At 44.5% G+C, this 20893-nt stretch overlaps 1 protein-coding gene across 8 annotated transcripts in view; it reads left to right on the forward strand.

Moving 5' to 3' along the window:
• spg21 (SPG21 abhydrolase domain containing, maspardin) overlaps positions 1–20893 on the forward strand; it is a 169812-nt gene that overhangs the window by 121695 nt on the left and 27224 nt on the right. For 7 of the 8 annotated variants that reach the window (XM_043677692.1, XM_043677700.1, XM_043677697.1 and 4 more), the window contains one exon: positions 4085–4192. The exons of the other annotated variant lie outside the window; for it this stretch is intronic. In XM_043677692.1, the coding sequence (XP_043533627.1) occupies positions 4085–4192 (108 nt within the window). The remainder of the gene's footprint in view (positions 1–4084; positions 4193–20893) is intronic. 8 annotated transcript variants of the gene reach the window in all.

Consider the following 20893-nt stretch of genomic DNA (forward strand, 5'->3'; position numbering starts at 1 on the left):
GTATCCTCGTCGTGTAGGTGTCGCTTCCCCCTTCGCTGGGTGGCTTTGGGGGCCTGGCGAGGTTTCCTCTTCCTGCTTTTCACAGTAATCCAATCCTCTGCCTCCTTTGGTCCCTTCTCTTCCATTTCCTCCGTCTGTCTTGCAGGAGCTTGGATCGGCTGCTGCACCTCCCCGCTGCCTGCCGTCTGCTCTGCTACAGCCCGCTCTTCCTTCTGGTTGCCTCCAGGCACCGTTCCCGTGCTGTTTTGTGGTACCTTGCTGGTCTTGGGCGGTCCACGGTTCGTGTTGCCACCTCCGGCCATCTGTGCGTAGGTGGCGGCCCCTCGTCTTGGGCAGGCCTTGTACATGTGGCCCGCCTCTCCGCACAGATTACAGTTCTTGGCCTCCTTACATTCCTTGGTCGGGTGGCCTTCCTGCTTGCAATTTCGGCAGACCGCCGTCATGTGGCCTGACCTCCCGCAGGTTCGGCACACTTTTGGCTGCCCTGCGTATGTCCGATGGCAAAGCTGGAGGGTGGGTGGAGGATGTTCCCACTGGCATCGACCCTCAGGGTTACCCTGACCTGTCGTTTGCTGGTCCAGATCCCGAAAGGATCGACCACATCGGTACTCTCTCCCTCGACCTGGACGTATCTTCTCAAGAAGGTCAGGACATCTGCTGCTGGGACGTGAGGGTTGTACATCTGGATTGTTACAACCGGACTCCTCTGCGCAGGAAGCACACACAACGGGACCGCCGACAAGATGGAGAACAGAGGTTCCCCCTCCTTCTCCTTGAAGACCTTCAGGAGCTGCTCGCAATTCTTCACACTCCTGAAGGTCACATCGAAATAGCCTGCCGCAGGGAAATCCTGCAGGCAGTACACATCCACTGCTTCGAATCCACAGCACTCCAGCAAAATCTTCTTCACAAACACCGTCCGATCGACCGGTGTGTGCTCCTCCACCTTCTTCACAGTCACCCTGACTGTGTTGCGAATGCCCTGGCCAGGGCTGCGAGCGGCTGCTGAGGCCATAGCTCAGAGGTTGGCTGGTACCTGAATTGGCGTTAGGCCGAAGCCAGCATTAAGATCCACCAAGAGCAGGTCAGCAAAACCAAACGATCCTCCAACGTCCAATCACGATCCAGCGATATTTACATGGTTAAAAATCACACAACACCAGGTTATAGTACAACAGGTTTAATTGGAAGCACTAACTTTCAGGGTGCTGCTCCTTCATGCTTGGTGTTGGCTGTACAGTTGAATATCCAATGTGTAGCATCATAAAAATATACAGGAATCTGAGCTGACCCTAAACCTAATTTTTATATCTTGTCATCTGGGAGAGTCTCCAGTGTTATTTCCATCACATTGGCTGATGAGGAATTTTTCTCATTTTGTGTCCTGCCATTAGCACACATTGGAAGCATTTTCTAAATTATGCTTGGCCTGCTTGTACAGGTTATAACTTCATCTCCTTTGGCATCTGGTCAAAGGCTGGATCCTCTGGCTGAGTGGCAAGGATGCTAACCAATGTGCATTAAGAGCTGTCTGAATTATGGAGTCCTCTACATCAGTGATTCTGGTTAATGCCTCATGCAAAGGAAATTTACCCAGATGTTAGATCTGAAGAAAAATTGGTCAAAATTTTAGAGATCCATAGCACAAAAATAGGCCCTTCAGTATATCATTAACATGCTAAGTATATATCTGTCAGGCAGGGAGGAAGTGGTTGAGTGAGGGAGCCATGGTTTACTGAAGAAGTCAAATCTCTTGTTCAGAAGAAGAAGGCAGCTTATGTTAGGATGAGATGTAAAGGCTCAGTTAAGACCCTTTAGAGTTGTAGGTTAACCAGGAAAAACCTAAAGAGAGAGCTAAGAAGAACCAGGAGGGGATATGAGATGTTGTTGGCAGATATGATCAAGGAAAACCCTAAAGCGTTCCGTAGGTATATCAGGAATAAAAGAATGACGAGTGAAAGATTAGGGCCAATCAAGGATAGTAGTGGGAAGTTGTGTGTGGAGTCCAAGGAAATAGGGGAAACACTAAAGGAATATTTTTTGTCTGTATTCACACTGGATAAAGACAATGTTGTCGAGAATACCGAGATATAGGCTGCTAGACTAGACGGGATTGAGGTTCACAAAGAGGAGCTGTTAGCAATGCTGCAAAGAGTGAAAATAGGTAAGTCCCCTGGGTCATAGGATTCTCTGGGAAGCCAGGGAGGAGATGGCAAAGCCTTGGGCTTTGATCTTTGTCATCATTGTCCACATGAATAGTGCCAGAAGACGGGGGGATAGCAAATGTCCCCTTGTTCAAGAAGGGGAATAGAGACAACCTTGTAGAGCAGTGAGCCCTACTTCAGTCGTGGGTAAAGTGTTGGAAAAGGTTCTTAGAGAGAGGATTTATAATCATTTAGAGAGGACAAATTTGGTTAGGGATAGTGAACACTGTTTTGTGAAGGGTAGGTCGTGCCTCACAAACCTTATTGAGTTTTTTTGAGAAGGTGACCAAATAGGTGGATGAAGGTAAAACAGTTGATGTGGTGTATCTGGATTTCAGGAAAGCATTTGATAAGGTTTCCCACGGTAGGCTATTGCAGAAAATACAGAGGCGTGAGATTGAGGGTGATTTAGTGGTTTGGATCAGATATTGGCCATCTGAAGGAAGATAGAGGGTGGAAAATGTTCATCCTGGAGTTCAGTTACTAGTGGTGTATCACAAGGATCTGTTCTGGGGCCATTGCTGTTTGACATTTTTCTAAATACCCTGCATGATGGCAAAGAAGTAAATTTGTGGAGGTTAAAGTGGGTACTGCAGATGTTGGAGATTAGAGTCAAGATTAGAGTGGTGCTGGAAAAACCCAACAGGTCATGAAGGCCTCAGCCCAAAACGTTGATTTTCCTGCTCCTCGGATGCTGCCTGACCTGCTGTGCTTTTCCAGCACCAATCTAATCTTGAATAGCAAATTTGCAGATGATAGTAAGGTGGATGGAATTGGGGATGGTGCGGAAGGATGTTGCAGATTACAAAAGGACATAGATAAGCTGCAGAGCTGGACTGACAGGTGGCAAATGTGGAGTTTACTGTGGAAGAGTGTGAGATTAGTCACTTTTGAAACCGCAATAGGAATAAAGAGTTCTGGGCTAATGGTAAGATTCTTCGTAGTGTAGATGAGCAGAAAGATCTCTGTGTCCATGTACATATATCTCTGATAGTTGCCATTCAGGGTGATAGGGTTGTTAAGAAGGCATACGGTGTGTTAGCTTTTAATGGTAGAGGGATTGAGTTTTGGAACCACAAGGTCACTCTGCAGCTGTACAAACTCTAGTACGGCCGCAGTTTGAGTATTGCATACTGTTCTGGCCATTGCATTTTAGGAAGGATGTGGAAGCTTTGGAAAGGGTTCACAGGAGATTTACTAGTATGTTGTCTGCTACGGAGGGGAGGTTTTATGAGGAAAGGCTGGGGAACTTAAGGCTGTTTTCATTTGAGACAAGATGGTTGAGAGGTGATTTAATAGAGACGTATAAGATAATCAGAGGGTTAGATAGGGTGGACAGTGAGAGCCTTTTTCCTCAGATGGTGATGGCTAGCACATGGGAATATAGCTTTAAATTGAGGGGTGATAGATGTAGGATGTCACAGGTAGTTTCTTTACTAAGAGTAATAGGGGCGTGAAATGCCCTGTCTGCAACAGTAGTAGACTCGTCATCTTTAAGGGCATTTAAATGGTCATTGGATAAATATATGGATGAAAGTGGAATGGTGTAGAATAGGTCAGTTTCAGATTGGTTCCACAGCGCAACATCAAGGGCTATACAAGGCTATGGGCCAAGTGCTGGCAAATGGAATGAGAATAGTTAGGTGCTGGTTTATAACCAGCGCAGACTTGATGGACCAAAGAGCTTTTCTGTGTTGTCGACCTATATGACCCTGTGACCTAACTGCTCTAATGTTTTATAACAAGCCATCAATTGACCAGTAGTTAGCATGTAATGCGAGATGCTTAAAGAATTCTAAATTTGAACTCCAGTTCCTTTAGCCTTATTTTATATTATTATTTCATGAATTCTAATTTCTCTCTTTTGTATGGAATGACAGTTGGAGAGTTTAGGGCAGGGCGAGTTGGCCTCTCGTCTCACTTTAAACTGCCAGAATTCCTATGTAGAGCCTCACAAGATCAAAGAAGTTCCTGTAACCATAATGGACGTAAGTATGTGTTTATGTTGATTTTCTGTATCCAAGAATTCCCTTCAACCTCATGAAGTTATATATTTGTTGACGAATAAACTGATTAATCTGAAAATTTGATATGTGCTGGTTTTCTCATTCATGGTTTACTTTTTTCCCCTTCCCAAATGAAGATACTGCATATTTTTCTTCTTCAAGCCTGAAGCTGTTTCGATTCTTCACTTAAATCTGCAATTTATTTAAACTTGCTGTAATAATTTGGAGTCCTCCCTTATGTTTATTCATAAAGCACAGAAGGGAACCATTCTGTCCATGTTTGTATGTTGTTTTATTAAAAAATGATTCGGTATGACCCACTCTTGCCTTTTTAGCCCAGAACCCTGAGAATTTCTTCTCTCAGATATTTGTTCAATTTCCATTTGTAAGTTACTATTAAATCTGCTTCCAGGACCTCTTCAAAGTAATGTATTCTGAATCATAAATTGCTGCAGAAAAATGTTCTAGTCTCCCCTCTTGGCTTTTTTTGTCAATAGGGTGAAATTCTGTCTCCATTAACCAACCATGATTCCAGTACCTGCTTTATCAAAATACTTGATGATTTACAATACCTTTATGAAATCTACATTGCTTCCTCTACTCCAGAGACCCCCATCTTTTCTATATGACTGAAGCATCGTTTGCCTGGTACCAATCTAATAAATCTTCTTTGTGCCCTCTGTCATGGCTTGATATCCTTCCCTATAGTGTGGTGTCCAAAATTAGATGTAGTATTCCAACTGTGATACCTAACTAGTGCTTTTTTTTTAACATAAATTATGCATAACTTATTTTGTGCTCTCAACCTTTGTCAAGACAATTGCTCTGTTTTCTCAAGCATATTTTTAGCCTTATCCTGCCAACTTTACAGATCTGTGTGTATGAATGATTCTGTTAGACCTTTTAAATTATACTTATTAACTTATACCATTTAAATTTATACCGCCTCCTTCAGCTTACAAGGATTCATCAGTTTGGATTTCCGCGCATCAAATGGTGCCTGCAATGTGTCTTCCTGTTTTACCATACTGTGCATGTTGCTCTGTTGCTGATCTTGTTTACGATAGATTCATAGATTCAAGTATTGAAATAATGTCTTGGATAGAAAGTCATTAACTGATGAAGTTATGAAAATGGAGTGACAGGTGGACATATTGCCATATACATCCCTCCAACTTAAAAACAATTCAATATGTCAGGACATAGAACATGGAACATTACAGCACACAAGCCAACCTGTGAAACAAATCTGAAGCCCACCTAACCTACATTATTCCATTATCATCCATATGTTTATCCAATGACCATTTAAATGCCCTTAAAAGTTGGCGAGTCTACTACTGTTGCAGGCAGGGTGTTCCATGTCCTTACTACCTCTCCACTTGTGTAAGCCATCACCATCCAAGGAAAAAGGCTCTCACTGTCCACCCTATCTAATCCTCTGATCATCTTGTATGTCTCTATTAAGTCTCCTCTCAACCTTATTCTCTCTAAAGAAAACAGCCTCAAGTCCCTCAGCCTTCCCTCATAAGACCTCATAGGGTGGCTCAGTGGTTAGCACTGCTGCCTCATAGCACCAGGGTCCCAGGTTCAATTCCAGCCTCACGCGACTGTCTATGTGGAGTTTGTACATTCTCCATCTTACCTGCATGGGTTTTCTCCAGGTCTCCGGTTTTCTCCCACAGTCCAAAGATGTGCAGGTCAGGTGAATTGACCATGCTAAATTGCCCATAGTGTTAGATGCATTAGTCAGAGGGAAATGGGTCTGTGTGGGTTACTCTTCAGAGGGTTGGTGTGGACTTGTTGGGCCGAAAGGCCTGTTTCCGCACTGTAGGGAATCTATAAAGCCATGGTTAGATCACATTTGGAATATTGTGTAGCGTTCTAGTTGTGTGAAACTTTTAGAGAGGGTGCAGAGAAGATTTACGGGATGCTGTCTGGACTGGAGGACATGTCTTATGAAGAAAGGCTGAGGGGGGCTAGAGCTGTTCTCTTTGGACTGAAGGAGGAGGAGAGGTGACTTTGTAGAGTTGTACAAGATGATGAGAGGCATAGAGAGTGGATAGCCAGTAACATTTTCCCAGGACGGAAATGGCTATCGCGTGGGTGCATAATTTTAAGGTGATTGGTGGAAGCTTTAGGAGAGATGTCAGAGGTCAGTCCTTTATACAGAGTGTAGGGTACGTGGAATGCACTGCCAGCAGAGTAGAGATAGACACATTCAGGAAATTTAAGTGACGCTTGGATAGGCACAATTCGCGGAATGACAGTGAAATGAAGGGTCTGAAGGTTAGTTTGATCTTAGAGTAGGATAAAAGGTTGGCACAACATCAAGGGCCAAAGTGCCTGTACTGTTCTACGTATGTATAGAATGCCTTGGGATTCTCTTTAACCGTACTTGACATGGTCATTTCATGGCCCCTTCTTGCTCTCCTCATTCCCTGATTGAGTTCTTTCCTGCTTTTTTTATATTCCTCATGAGCCCTGTCTGATGTTAGCTTCCTAAACCTTACATATGCTTTTTTTCTTCCTGTGACAAAATTCACATCCTCCCTCGTTACTTTGCCATCCTTCCTCCTCAATGGAAGATGCTGGTCCTGAACTCTGACCAAGAGGTCTTTAAACGACTCCCATGTGTCGAATATGGACTTGCCCAATAACAGCTCCTCCCAATTAACACTCGCTAGCTTCTGCCTAATACGGATGTAATTTGCCCGTTCCCAACTTAAACCTTCCCCCAAGGTCGTAGATGTCAAGAGTAAGATCAGAGCCAGTCAAGGACAGTAGTGGGAAATTGTGTGTGGTGTCTGAGGAGATGGGAGAGGAGCGAAAAGAATATTTCTCGTCAGTGTTCAAGCTGGAAAAAGACAATAGTGTCTAGGAGAATACTGAGATACCGGTTATTAGACTAGATGGGATTGAGGTTTATATGGTGGAAGTGTTAGCAATTCTGGAAAGTGTGAAAATATAGAAGTCTCCTGGGTGGATGGGACTTTTCCTAGGATTCTCTGGGAAGCTGAGGAGGAGGTTGAGGAATCATTGGCTTTGATCTTTATGTCATCATTGTCTACAGGAATAGTGCCAGAAATATGGAGGAAAGCAAATGTTGTCCCTTTGTTCAAGAAGGGGAGTAGAGACAACCCTGATAACGATAGACCAGTGAGCCTTCCTTCAGTGTTGAAAAAGATTATAAGAGATAGGATTTACAATCATTTAGAGAGGAATAATTTGATTAGGGATAGTCTATATGGTTTTGAGAAGAGTAGGTCGTGCCTCACAAAACCTTACTGAGTTCTTTGAGGTGACCAAACAGGTAGATGAGGGTAAAGCAGTTGATGTGGCAGATATGGATTTCAGTAAAGCGTTTGCTGAAGTTCCCCATAGTAGGCTCTTACTCAAAATACAGAGGCAATGAGGGTGATTTAGTGTTTTGGATCAGAAATTGGCTAGCTGAAAAGTAGTTGTTGATGGGAAATCTTCATCTTGGAGATCAGTTACCAAAGGTGTACTGCAAGGATCTGTTTTGGGTCCACTGCTATTTGTCATTTTTAGATTAGATTACTTAGTGTGGAAACGGGCCCTTCGGCCCAACAAGTCCACACCGACCCGCCGAAGCGCAAACTACCCAGACCCATTCCCCTACATAACCTAACACTAACCTAACACTTCACCTAACACTACGGGCAATTTAGCACCCGGAGGAAACCCACGCAGACACTGGGAGAATGTGCAAACTCCACACAGACAGTTGCCTGAGGCGGGAATTGAACCTTCATCTCTGGCTGTGAGGCAGCAGTGCTAACCACTGTGCCACCGTGCCGCCCTTAAATGACCTGAATGAGAGTGCAGAAGGGTTAGTAAATTTGCGGATGACAGTAAGGTCAGTGGAATTGTGGACAGTGACAAAGGCTGTTGCAGTTTACAGAGGAACATAGATAAGCTGCAACTGCGGAGACATAGCAAATGGAGTTTAATGCGGGAAAGCGTGAGGTGATTCACTTTGGAAAGAGTAACAGGAAATCAGAGTACTGGACTAATGGTAAGATTCTTGGTAGTGCGGATGAGCAGAGAGACCTCGGTGCCCATGTACATAGATCCCTGAAAGTTGCCACCAGGTTGTTAAGAAGGCCTGCTGTGTGTTAGCTTTTATAGATAGAGGGATTGAGTATTGAAGCCATGAGGCCATGTTGCAGCTGTACAAAACTCTGGTGCAGCCACACTTGGAGTATTGTGTACAGTTCTGGTCGCTGGAATCTTATCTTATCTAATCTAATCTAATCTAATCTAATCCTCGTGGCTCTTAAATTCAATCCTCCTGCTAATGAAAATCAAAACACCATATGCTTTCTTTACAACCCTATCAACTTAGGTGGCAACTTTGAGGGATCAATGGACATCGACCCCAAGGACCTCTGGTCCTCCACACTGGCAAGAATCCTGCCTTTTACCCTGTAATCTGCATTCAAATTTGACTTTCTAGAATAAATCACTTCATACTTTTCCAGGTTGAACCCCATCTGCCACTTAGCCTCGCTCTGCATCCTGCCAATGTCCCACTGCAACCTACAACAGCCTTCCACACTATCCACTACTCCTCCAACCTTTGTGTCATCGGCAAACGTACTAACCCATTCTTCCACTGCCTCATCCAAGTCACTTATAAAGATCACAGAGCAGATGTCCCAGAACTGATCCCTGTGGAAAACCACTTGTGACCAAGCTGCAGGTTGAATACTTCCCATCTACTACCACCTTCTGTTTTCTATGGACCAACCAATTCTGAATCCTGACAGTCAGATTTCTCTGTAGGCGAAAGTGAGTACTGCAGATGCTGGAGATTAGAGTCAAGAGTGTGGTGCTTGAAAAGCACAGGTCAGGCAGCATCCGAAGAGCAGGAAAATTGACTTTTCAGGCAAAATTCCATCATCAGGAATGAGGCTGGGAGCCTCGGGGGTGGAGAGATAAATTGGATGGTGGGGGTAAAGGTGATAGGTTGGAGGGGAGAGTGGGATAAAGGTGATAGGTCAGAGGGAGAGTTGAGCGGATTGGTGGGAAGGAAGATGGACAGATGGGACAGTTTATGAGGATGGTGCTGAGCTGGAAGGTTGGAACTGGGGTAAGGGGAAATGAGGAAAATGATAAAATCCACATTGATGCCATGGGATTGGAGGGTCCCAAGGCGGAAGATGAGAAGTTCTTCCTCCAGGCATTGGGTGGTAAGGGAGTGGTGATGGAGGAGGCCCAGAGTCTGCATGTCCTCGACAGAGTGGGAGGGGGAGTTGTATGGCCACAGGACGGTGGGGTTGATTGGTGTGTGTGTCCCGGAGGTGTTCTTTGAAGCGCTCTGCGAGAAGGCATCCAGTCTCCGCAATGTAGACAAGACTGCATCAGGAGCAATGGACGCAGTAAATGACAAAGAACAAAGAAAATTTACAGCCCAGGAGCAGGCCCTCCAGCCCTCCAAGCCTGAGCTGATCCAAATGTACAGTCTAAATCTGTCGATCAATTTCTAAGCATCTGTATCCCTCTGCTCCCCACCTCCTCATGCATTTATTCAGACACATCTTAAATGAATCTACTGTGTCCTCTACCACCTCTGCTGGCAACGCGTTCCAAATACCCACCACCCTCTGTGTAAAGTACTTGCCGCACATGTCCCCCTTAAACTTTCCACCTCTCACCTTGAAAGCGTGACCTCTCGTAATTGAATTCTTCACCCTGGGAAAAAGCTTGTCTCTATCCATCCTGTCTATAATACCCTTCATGATTTTATAAACCTCAATCAGGTCCCCCCTCCATCTCCTTTTTTCTAATAAAAATAAACCTAACCTACTCAACCTTTCTTCATAGCTAGCACCTTCCATACCAGGCAACATCCTTGTAAGCCGTCTCTGCACCCTCTCTCCAAAGTGTCCACATCTTTTTGGTAATGTGATGACCAGAACTGTACACAGTATTCTAAATGCGGCCACACCACTGTCTTGTACAATTTTAACATGACTTGCCCCCTCTTATACTCAATACCCCATCCAATGAAGGCAAGCATACTATATACCGCCTTGACTACTCTATCACCTGTGCAGCAACCTTCAGGGTACAATGGACCTGCACTCCCAGATCTCTCTGTTCATCAACTTTTCCCATGGCTCTTCCATTCATTGTATAATTTGCTCTAGAATTAGTCTTGCCTAAATGCATAACCTCACATTTGTCTGGATTGAAATCCATCTGCCACTTTTCTGCCCAACTCTCCAGTCTATTTATATTCTCCTGTATTCTGTGATAGTTCCTTATGCTTTCTGCTACTCCATCAACCTTCATGTCATCTGCAAACTTGCTGATCATACCAACAGTGCCCTCTTCCAGATCATTTATGTATATTACAAACAACAGTGGCCCCAATACTGTGACCCCTGTGGAACACCACTGGTCACCCATCTCCATTTCAAGAAAATCCCTTCAATTACTACTCTCTGTCTCCTGTTGATCAACCAGTTCTTTATCCACCTAGCTAGAACACCCTGCACACCTTATGACTTCACTTTCTCCATTAGTCTACCATGGGGAACCTTATCAAACGCCTTACTAAAGTCCATATATGTGACATCAACAGCCCTTCCTTCATTTATCAACTTGGTCACATAGAGGCATAGAGTGTGGAAGTGCAGGTGAAATTTTGATGGTTGTGGAAGGCTCCTTTGGGACCTTGGACAGGCGTAAGGGGGGGGAAGTGTGGGCGGAGCTTTTGCAATTACTGCGGTGTCAGGGGAAGGTGCTGGGAGGGGAGGGTGGGTAGTTGGGAGGCTTGGAGCTGACGAGGTAGTTGCGGAGGGAAAGGTCTTTCCGGAAAGCGGATAGGGGTGTGGAGGGAAATATATCTCTCATGGTGGAGTCCGTTTATAGGTGGTGGAAATGACGGAGGATGATGCAATGTAAACGGAGGTTGGTAGGGTGGAAAGTGAGGACCAGGGGGATTCTATCCTTGTTGAGGGTGAGGACGAATTCAGCCAAACGAATAAGAGTGTCAGTAGAAGGGTACTGGTGGGGACGTCGGGAAAGGACAAATTGGAGGGCTTGGAGACCCTGTTCATGGCAGATCGGAAGTAGATGTCCATGGTGACGATGAGGTGTTGGAGGCCAGGGAAATAGAAGTCTTTGAGGAGGTGGAGGGCCTGGGTGGTGCCCCGAATAATGGGGACTTCCTGGGCTGGGGGATAGGACAGTATCGAGGTATGTGGTGTCGAATTCAGTGGGGCAGGAGCAGGCTAAGATGATAGGTCGGCCAGGGTAGTCAGTCTTGTGGATCTTGGGTAGGAGGTAGAACCGGGTGGTGTGGGGTTCCCGAAACATGAAGCTGTGGGTGGGGGATCCTGTGAGGTGATGAGGTCTTGGACATGATGGTATGGTGATGGGAGGTGAGGTCATGAACTTGGTGGGGGTCGGGGGGGGGGGCGAGGTGGTAGGAGAAGGTGTCTTCAAGTTGGCGCCTGGCTTCAGTGGTGTAGTGGTCAGTGCACCAAACTACCAATGCTCTCCTCCCCGTCCACTGGTTTGATGGTAAGGTTGGGTGTGGAGCAGAAGGAGTGGAGGGCAGCACGTTGTGAGGGTGAAAGGGACGTGCCCCCCTCCCCCGTCATGACATCAGTGTGGATTTCACCATTTTCCTCATTTTCCCTCCTCCCATCTTACCCCAGTTCCAACCTTCCCCTTCAGTACAGTCCTCATGACCTGTCCCACCTGTCCATCTTACTTCCCACCTATTTGCTTCACCCATCCCTCTGACCTGTCGTCTTTACCCCCACCTCCACCCACCTATTGGACTCTCAGCTACTTTCCCTTCAGCCCCATCCTACCTCCTGTTTAACTCTCCACCCCTGAGTTTCTCAGATTTCTCTGTATCCCATGCCTCCTTACGTTCTGAATAAGACTAACATGGGGAACCTTACCTTGCTAAAATCTATATACACCACATCCATTGCTCTACCTTCATCAATGTGTTTTATCATATCCTCAAAGTATTTAATAAGGCTTATGAGGCATGATCTGCCCCTCACAAAGCCATGCTGACTATCTCTAATTGAGCTATGCTTTTCCAGGTAATCAGAAATCCTGTCTCTTAGAATTCTCTCCACCACCGGTGCAAGACTGACTGGCCTATAATTCCCAGGGTTACCCCTATTCCCTTTCTTGAACAAGGGAATAACATTTGCCACACTCCAATCATCTGGTACTACTCCAGTGCACAGTGAGGACGCACGGATCATCGCCAAAGGCGCAGCAATTTCTTTCCTCGCTTCCTGTAAAAGCCTTAGGTATATCCCTTCTGGCCCAGGGGACTTATCTATCCTCATGTTTTTCAAAATTTCTGGCACATCCTCCTCCTTAACATCAACCTGTTTAGTATATCAACCTGTTTAATGCTGTCCTCACAAACAGCATAGTCCCTCTCATGAGTGAATAATGAAGCAAAGTTTTCAGTAAGGACCTCACCTACCTCCTCTGGCACAAGTTCCCTCCACTGTCCCTGATTGGCCACCCTTACACTGGCCATCCTCTCTTTCCTCGCATTAGTGTAGAACGCCTTGGGGTTTTCCTTAATCTTACCCGCCAAGGCTTTTTCATGCCCCCTTCTAGCTCTAAGTCCATTCTTCAGTTCCTTACTGGCTACCTTGTAAACTTCTAAAGCCCTGTCTGATACTTGCTCCCTCAACCTTAAGCTTCCTTCTTCCTGTTGACTAGATGTTTCACATCTCTTTTCATCCAAGGTTCCTTCACCCTAACATCCCTTCCTTGCCTCAGTGGGGCAAACCTATCCAGCACTCGCAACAAGTGCTCCCTCAAAAACCTCCACATTTCTGTTTTGCGCATCGCTGAGAATATATGCTTGCAACTTATGTCCCACAGTTCCTGTCTAATAGCATTGTAATTCTCCCTCCCCCAATTAAATACTTTCCCTCTCCATGACTATAGTAAAGGTCAGGAAGTTGTGATCACAATCACCGAAGTGCTCTCCCACTGAGGGATCTGACTCCTGACCTGGTTTGTTGCCAAGTACCAAATCCAGTATGGCCTCCCCTCTAGTCAGCCTAACTACAAATTGAGTCAGGAATCATTCCTGGACACACCTGTCAAAATCTGCTCCATCCAAACTATTTGCACCAAAGAGGTTCCAATGAATATTAGGAACATTGAAGTCACCCAAGAAAACAATCCTGTTACTTCTGCACCTTTCCAAAATCTGTCTCCCAATCTGCTCCTCTGTGTCCCTGTTACTATTGGGGTGTCTATAGAAAACTCCCAATAAAGTGACTGCTCCTTTTCTATTTCTGACTTCCACCCATACTGACTCTATAGACAAATCCTCCTTCGTGACCTCTCTTTCTGCAGCTGTGATACTATTCTTGATTAGCAATTCCACTCCCCCTCTTCTTTTACCTCCCTCACTATTCCTTTTGAAGCATCTAAACCCCAGAATATCCAATAACCATTCCTGCCTCTGTAATATCCAGGTAATGGCCACAAATTTTAGCTCCAAGTACTGATCCACGCTCTAAGTTCATCGCCCTTATTCCTGACACTTCTTGCGTTAAAGAAGGCACACTTCAACCCACCACGTTGACTGCAAAATTTCACTATCAGCTGTCTATCTTTCCTCTCAGATTCTCTGCACGCTGTATCTGCCTGTTCACCAGGGTACATCCTCTGATCCATAGTTCTGGTTCACATTCCCCTGCCAAACTAGTCCCAAAGAGCTCCAGCAAACCTCCCACACAAGACATTGGTATCCTTCCAGTTCAGGTGCAACCCATCCTTGTACAGGTCCCACCTTCCCCAGAAGGTATCCCAATGATCCAATACCTGAAACCCTCATTCCTACACCAGCTCTACAACCACATTTTCAGCTGCACTAGCTCTCTGTTCCTAGCCTGACTAGCATGTGGCACCAGTAGCAATCCTGAGATTGCTACTCTGTTCGCCCTGCCTTTTAGCTTCCAACCTAACTCCCTTATATTCACTTTTTAGGTCTTCATCCCTTTTCCTAGCTATGTCCTTGGTACTGATGTGTATCACAGCTTTGGCTGCTCACCCTCCCCCTTTAGAATCCTGTAGACTCAATTTGAGACATTGCCTCCCAGGTGCCAGGGTCAAGAATGTAACTTATAAACAAGAGGACAACAAGGGACAAGGCTGAAGCAGACAACTTGGGCTTGGAGGCAGAGGATTTGCACAAGACCCTAAATGAGTACTTTGTGTCAATATTCACCCAGGAGAAGGATGTGAAGGGTAGTGAGATTAGTGTGGAGCCTGCTAATATGTTAGGGCATTTTGAGATAAAGAAACAAGTGGTATTACGTCTCTTGAGCATTAAGATGGATAAGTTTCCATGGACCCAATTCTATCTACCTCAAGTTATTGAGAGAGGCAAGAGAGGAGATTTCTGTGCCTTGACCAAGAACATTGTATCCTCGTTAGCAACTGGAGAGGTCCTGGAGAACTGGGAGCTAAAGTTGTTCTCTGTTCAAAAAAGAAAATAAGGATAATCCAGGAAACCGCTGACGAGTAAGTCTCACATTGGTGATTGGGAAGCTATCGGAATGAATTCTTAGGGATAGGATTTATGCGTACTTGAAAAAGCATGGCCGAATTAGATACATGACTTTGTATGAGGCAGGTCATCTTACATGGAAACTGACCCTTTGGTCCAACAGTCCATGCTGAACATGAACATGAATTTCGAATGAAATCTGTCCCACCTGTCTGCTCCTGGCCCATATCCCTCCAAATCTTTGCTATCCATGTAATTATTCAAATGTCTTTTAAACTTTGTCATTGTAACCACATCCATCACTTTCTCAGAAAGTTTATTCCACATGGAAACCATTCTCTGTAGAAAAAGCTCACTGTCATGTCTTTTTTTAAATCTCTCTCCTGTCACCTTAAAAATGTGCCCCCAAGTCTTGAAATCCCCCATCCTAGGAAAAAGACAACTGTTAACTCTATCTACAACTCTCATTATTTTATAAACTTCTATCAGGTCACCTCTCAATCTGCTACTCCCCTGCCTAACCAGCCTTCCTTTATAACTCAAACCTTCTGAACCCAGCAACATTCTAGTAAATCTTTGCTGAACCCTCTTCAACATAATAATATCCTTCTTGTAACTTGATTGAGTTTTTTGAGCAAGATAAAGTTGAGACTGATTTTCCTCTCACAAAACCATGCTGACTATCCCTAATCAATTTTTGCCTTTTTAACTGTCCATAAATCCTATCTTATAAAATGACCTCCAACAGTTTACCCACAACCGAAGTCAGACTCTCAGGTCTGTAGTTCCCAGTTTATCCTTCGAACCTTTCTTAAACAAGGGTAAGACATTCGCCACCCTCCAATCTTCAGACATCTCATCCATATTTACAGATACAAATATTTCTGCAAGGGGTCTTGCAATTTCTTCCCTTACTTCCCACAACATTCTGGGATACATTAGATCAGATCCTGGAGATTTATCCACATTTATGTTCTCCAAGACATCCTCTAAACTTCCTCTTCTGTGGAACTGTTTTTGAAAGGTTAAAGTTGATTTCTCTGCATTTTCTAGACTCCATTTCTTTCTCTGCAGTAAAAACTGACACAGAATATTCATTTAGTATCTCTCCCATCTCCTGGGGTTCAACACAAAGGCAATGTCTTTGATCTTTAAGAGGCTGTACCCTCTCTCCAATTATCCCTTTGCTCTTGATGTAGAATCTCTTTAGGTTATCCTTAACCTTATCTGCCAATGCTACCTCATCTCTCCTCTTTGCCTTCCTGATTTCTTTCTTAATGTCCAGACACTCTTTATATTAAGAGATGCAATTGAACCAAGTTATCTATGTCTAAAGTAAGATTCTCTTTTAGTCTTGACTAGAATCGTAATATCTTTATTCATCCATTGTTCCTTCGTCTTAGCAGCCTAACCCACTGCATATTTTCCAGCTCAACTCTTTATCCAATCTGACTCTCCAACATTTGCAGTTCTCACAATCACCTTATTTTGCTTACATATATCTGAGGTCTCCCGAAATAATTGTTTCTCAACTTCCCTCTCACCTACTGGGGAGACCTTTAGTGCAATCTGATCAAGGTGATCTTTCCTTCCTTATTTGTTATTTCTACCCACATATTTTCACTGGAAAGTTTTTCAAAAATATCTTCTCTAGTTACAGAATTCCTTAATCAAAAACACCACGTCCCCTCTTTTTTTTTGCCTCTTTTCCTATCCTTCTCTAGCATCCAAAACTGGGACATTGAGCTGATAGTCTTGCCCATCTCTCACCCAAGTTTCTGTAATAGCTATGATGTCACAATCCCATGTTCTGAAACATGCCCTGAGTTTCATCATAGACAGACAGGAGGTTGGAAGAACACAGCAAGCCAGGCAACATCAGGAGGTGGAGAAGTTTTGGGTGTAACCCTTTTTCAGGACTGGGGGGAGCTGCAGATAAAGGGGGTGGCGAGGGCAGGGAGGTGAAGTCTGATAGGTGAAGCCAGATAGAGGGTATGACCATGTTGGTCAATGGGAAGAATGAATCTGGTTGATGGCAGGGAGGAGGGGGGTGCTGGGGAAGGAGGACGGGGATGGGGAGGGAGGTTATTTGAAATTGGAGAACCCTTTGTTGAGTCCTCCAAGTTATAGGCTGCCCAGGTGGAAGATGAGGTGGTGTTGCTCCAATTTGTGGTGTGGTTTGTTGTGGCAACGGAGGAGGCCAAGGATGGTCATGTAGGAAAGGGAGTGGGAAGGGGAATTAAAATGGGCAGTGACTGGGAAGTCCGGTCAGTTCCTGTGGGTCCAGCTGAGATGCTCGGCGAACTGTTCCCTAAGTTTATATTCAGTCTTCCCAATGTAGAGAAGACCACATCAGAAGCACCTGATGCAGTAAACTAGGTTGGAAGAGAAACAGGTGAACCTCTGTCTCACCTGGAAGGACTGTTTGGGGCCCTTGGATGGAGGTGAGGGGGTTGGTGTACCGGCAGGCTTTGCAGCTTTTCTGGTTGCAGGGAAAGGTACCTGGAGGCTCGGGGGGGGTCAGTGGGAAGCATGACGCAAATCAAGAACTGTTGAACGGAACGGTCCTTGCGAAAGGCAGAGAAGGGTGGAGAGGGGAAGATGTTATTTGGTGGTGGGGTCTAGTTGAAATTGACAGAAGTGTTTCATCAGCCTTATCTGTGCTGAAATAATACAGTTTAGTTCTGAGTTACTACAGATTCTGACTCTTTCTTGTCTTTCTTTTCTAACTGACATGCTCGCTTCACATTCAAAACCTTCCCCATCAATCTTTCTATTTACACTGCTACTTAGAATTCCTCCACTCCCCCTCTCTATCAACATATAGTGTCCCTTGATGGAATGAGCAAATCCTGCTAAGATATTGCCCCCTTTCCAGTTCAGGTTAGACCACCCTTTTGAACAAATCTTTTCTATACCAAAAGACATTTCAATGTCCAAAAACCTGAATACCTGAACAATACACCAGCATTTAAACTGTTTATTTATCTCCGTTATCCTCTTGTTCTTCCTTTATTTGAGTTTGGTGTTGGGAGTAAACCAGATAATACTATTTTCAAGGCTCTTTTTTTAATCTTCTGCTTTTTAATCATTATCATCTTTGGTAGGAATGACGTTTTTAGGGAAAATATTAAAGCAGTGCAGAGTTAATTTAAAGAAATAGAAGATTACAATAATCTCTGGCTTCTCAATCTCACTTTTAACAATAAACTTGAAATGTTTACAGTTGTCCTTAATCCCAGCAAAAACCATCCTAAATGTTTGCTCACTGTCACAGAATTTCCTGTCTATCCTACTGACAGGAGTGTCCTCTACAACAGTAATTCTATGAAATGTTGTCAAACTCTGCTGAATATAATCATTCCAAGTATCCAATAACTGACCGCCTCTTCCATTTATCTCAGAGAGGCTTTCCCTTTTGACTGTTTTTAAAACTGAATATGTATTTGTTAGAGGACTGGCCACAGGATACTTTTGAACTCTCTTCTTACCTTTCCCTCCAGCCATCCATCTATCTGACTCATCCTGCTGCGTAATGACATTTCTAAATCTACTAGATATCGTACACACACTCGTACATTCCCTTAAAAACATTAAGCCTAAAAAAGGAACTTCCAATAACATCTGATATATAAAATAAATTACCTGACATTAGCTCCAGAAAATAATGTTAAAATAGAAAACATTTTTAAAATATATATCAACCACTCAGCTGATTAACTGAAAAAAAAGACTCCTCTTCAATAAATTCGTTGAAGGAAAATAACCTTCTCTAGGGCTGTGCACATGTAGGTCTCCCTGAAACAAAAACACAACTCCCTACTTTGGAAAAAAAATTCAGTTTTTCAAAACAAAACTTTCACAATATATAAAAAAATGTCCCTTTACAACACATGTTTTTTTTAACCTCTAAATGTAGAATTAAAAAACCTGAACCATTTGTTATACACTGAAAGGTTCGCTTTTAAAAAATGCATTTGAAAATAGTGTTTTTTTGTTTGATTTTTTTTAAATGTTAATGAAACCAAATGGATAAAAATCCTTGATAAAAGCAAATTACTGCGGATTCTGGAATCTGAAACCAAAAGAGAAAATGCTGGAAAATCTCAGCAGGTCTGGCAGCATCTGTAAGGAGAGCAAAGAGCTGACGTTTTGAGTCTAACTGACCTAAGGGAGAAATAGGGAGGCATTTATTCTAGGCTGAGAGAAGGTGAGTCATGGCTCCAGAAGCAAAGGTAGCAATAAGGAGGTGATAATGACAGTGCATAGAGAGATTATAGGGAGATAGGAGCTGTGAATGACCAAGGCTGAAGCCAGTGCTATGTGACAAAATATGTGGGGATGGGGGGAATGGGTAAAGCAGAGGCAAAATGGACAACAGGGGAGAAGGGTAGCAAAGGGGGAAGAGGAGAGGAAAAAGGTGATGCGAGAGTGGGGAGCGAGTGAAAGAGAGACAATCAAGAAATAAGAGGTACAGAACAGTGGAAAAAAAGAAATAAAATTAAGGAGCAGAATGAAAACAGAGGGGTCGAGATGGGATAATCATCTGAAGTTGTTGAATTCAGTGTTGAGACCGGCAGGCTGTAACGTGCCTAGTTGGAAGATGAGATGCTGTTCCTCCAGTTTGCGTTGAGCTTCACTGGAACATTGCAGCAGGCCAAGGACAGACATGTGGGTGTGGGAGCAGGATTGTGTGTTGAAGTGGCAAGCCACGGGAAGTTCTGGGACCTGATTGCGTACAGACTGAAGGTGCTCAGCAAAGCGATCACCCAGTCGGTGTTTTGTCTCTCCGATATAGAGGAGACCACATTGGGAGTAATGAATGCAATAGACCAAATTGAAAGAGGTACAAGTGAAATGCTGCTCTCGTCCTGACCTGGAAAAATTCATAAACTTCGCTTCCAGTTTCCATCCCTCCATCACCTTCATCTGGTCCATCTCCGACACTTGCAGTCCTTTCCTTGACCGTTCTGTCTCCATTTCCGGCAACAGTCTATCCACTAATATCCATTACAAACCCACTGACTCCCACAGCTATCTGGACTACAGCTCTTCTCACCCTACGTCCTGTAAGGACTCTATCCCTTTCTCTCAGCTCCTTCGCTTCCGCTGTATTTGTTCCGATGAGGCCACTTTCCAAAGTGGTGCTCTTAATATGTGCTCCTTTCTTCTTCAACCGTGGCTTCCCACCTAGAGTTGTTGACAGGGCTCTTGACAGCATGCGGTCCATCTCCCGCGCCACAACCCTCACCCCCTCCCTCCCCTCCCAGAACAAGGATAAGGTCCATCTTGTTCTCACCTTTCACCCCACCAGCCTTCACATGCAAAGAATAATCATCCACCATTTTCGCCAACTCCAACAGGACGCCACCACAAAAAACATCTTCCCTTCCCTCCCCCTGTCTGCATTCCGCAGAGATCGTTCCCTCCGGGACAACCTAGTACACTCCTCCATCACACCTAACACCTCTCCCATCACACGTGGCACCTTCCCATGCAATCGCAGAAGGTGCAAAACCTGCCACTTTACCTCTTCCATGCTCACCATCCAAGGCCCCAAACACTCATTTCAGATTAAGCAGCATTTCACTTGTACCTCTTTCAATTTGGTCTATTGCATTTGTTGCTCCCAATGGGGTCTCCTCTATATCGGAGAGACAAAACGGTGACTGGGTGATCGCTTTGCTGAGCACCTTCGGTCTGTACACAATTAGGTCCCGGACCTTCCCGTGGCTTGCCACTTCAACACACAATCCTGCTCCCACACCCACATGTCTGGAACATGCAATGTTCCAGTGAAGCTCAACGCAAACTGGAGGAACAGCATCTCATCTTCCAACTAGGCACGTTTCAGCCTGCCGGTCTCAACATTGAATTCAACAACTTCAGATGATTATCCCATCTCGATCCCTCCTTAATTTTATTTATTTTTAAAAAATTTTTTTTCACTGTTCTTGATTGTCTCTCTTTCTCTCGCTCCCCACTCTCTCATCTCCTTTTTCCTCTCCTCTTCCCCCTTTGCTACCCTTCTCCCCTGTTTTCCATTTTGCCTCTCCTTCATCCATCTCCGCCATCCCCCACATATTTTGTCACATAGCACTGACCTCAGCCTTGGTCATTCACAGCTCCTATCTCCC

This window comes from Chiloscyllium plagiosum, chromosome 36 (assembly GCF_004010195.1).
Source record: "Chiloscyllium plagiosum isolate BGI_BamShark_2017 chromosome 36, ASM401019v2, whole genome shotgun sequence".
In the NCBI taxonomy this organism is placed as follows: domain Eukaryota; kingdom Metazoa; phylum Chordata; class Chondrichthyes; order Orectolobiformes; family Hemiscylliidae; genus Chiloscyllium; species Chiloscyllium plagiosum.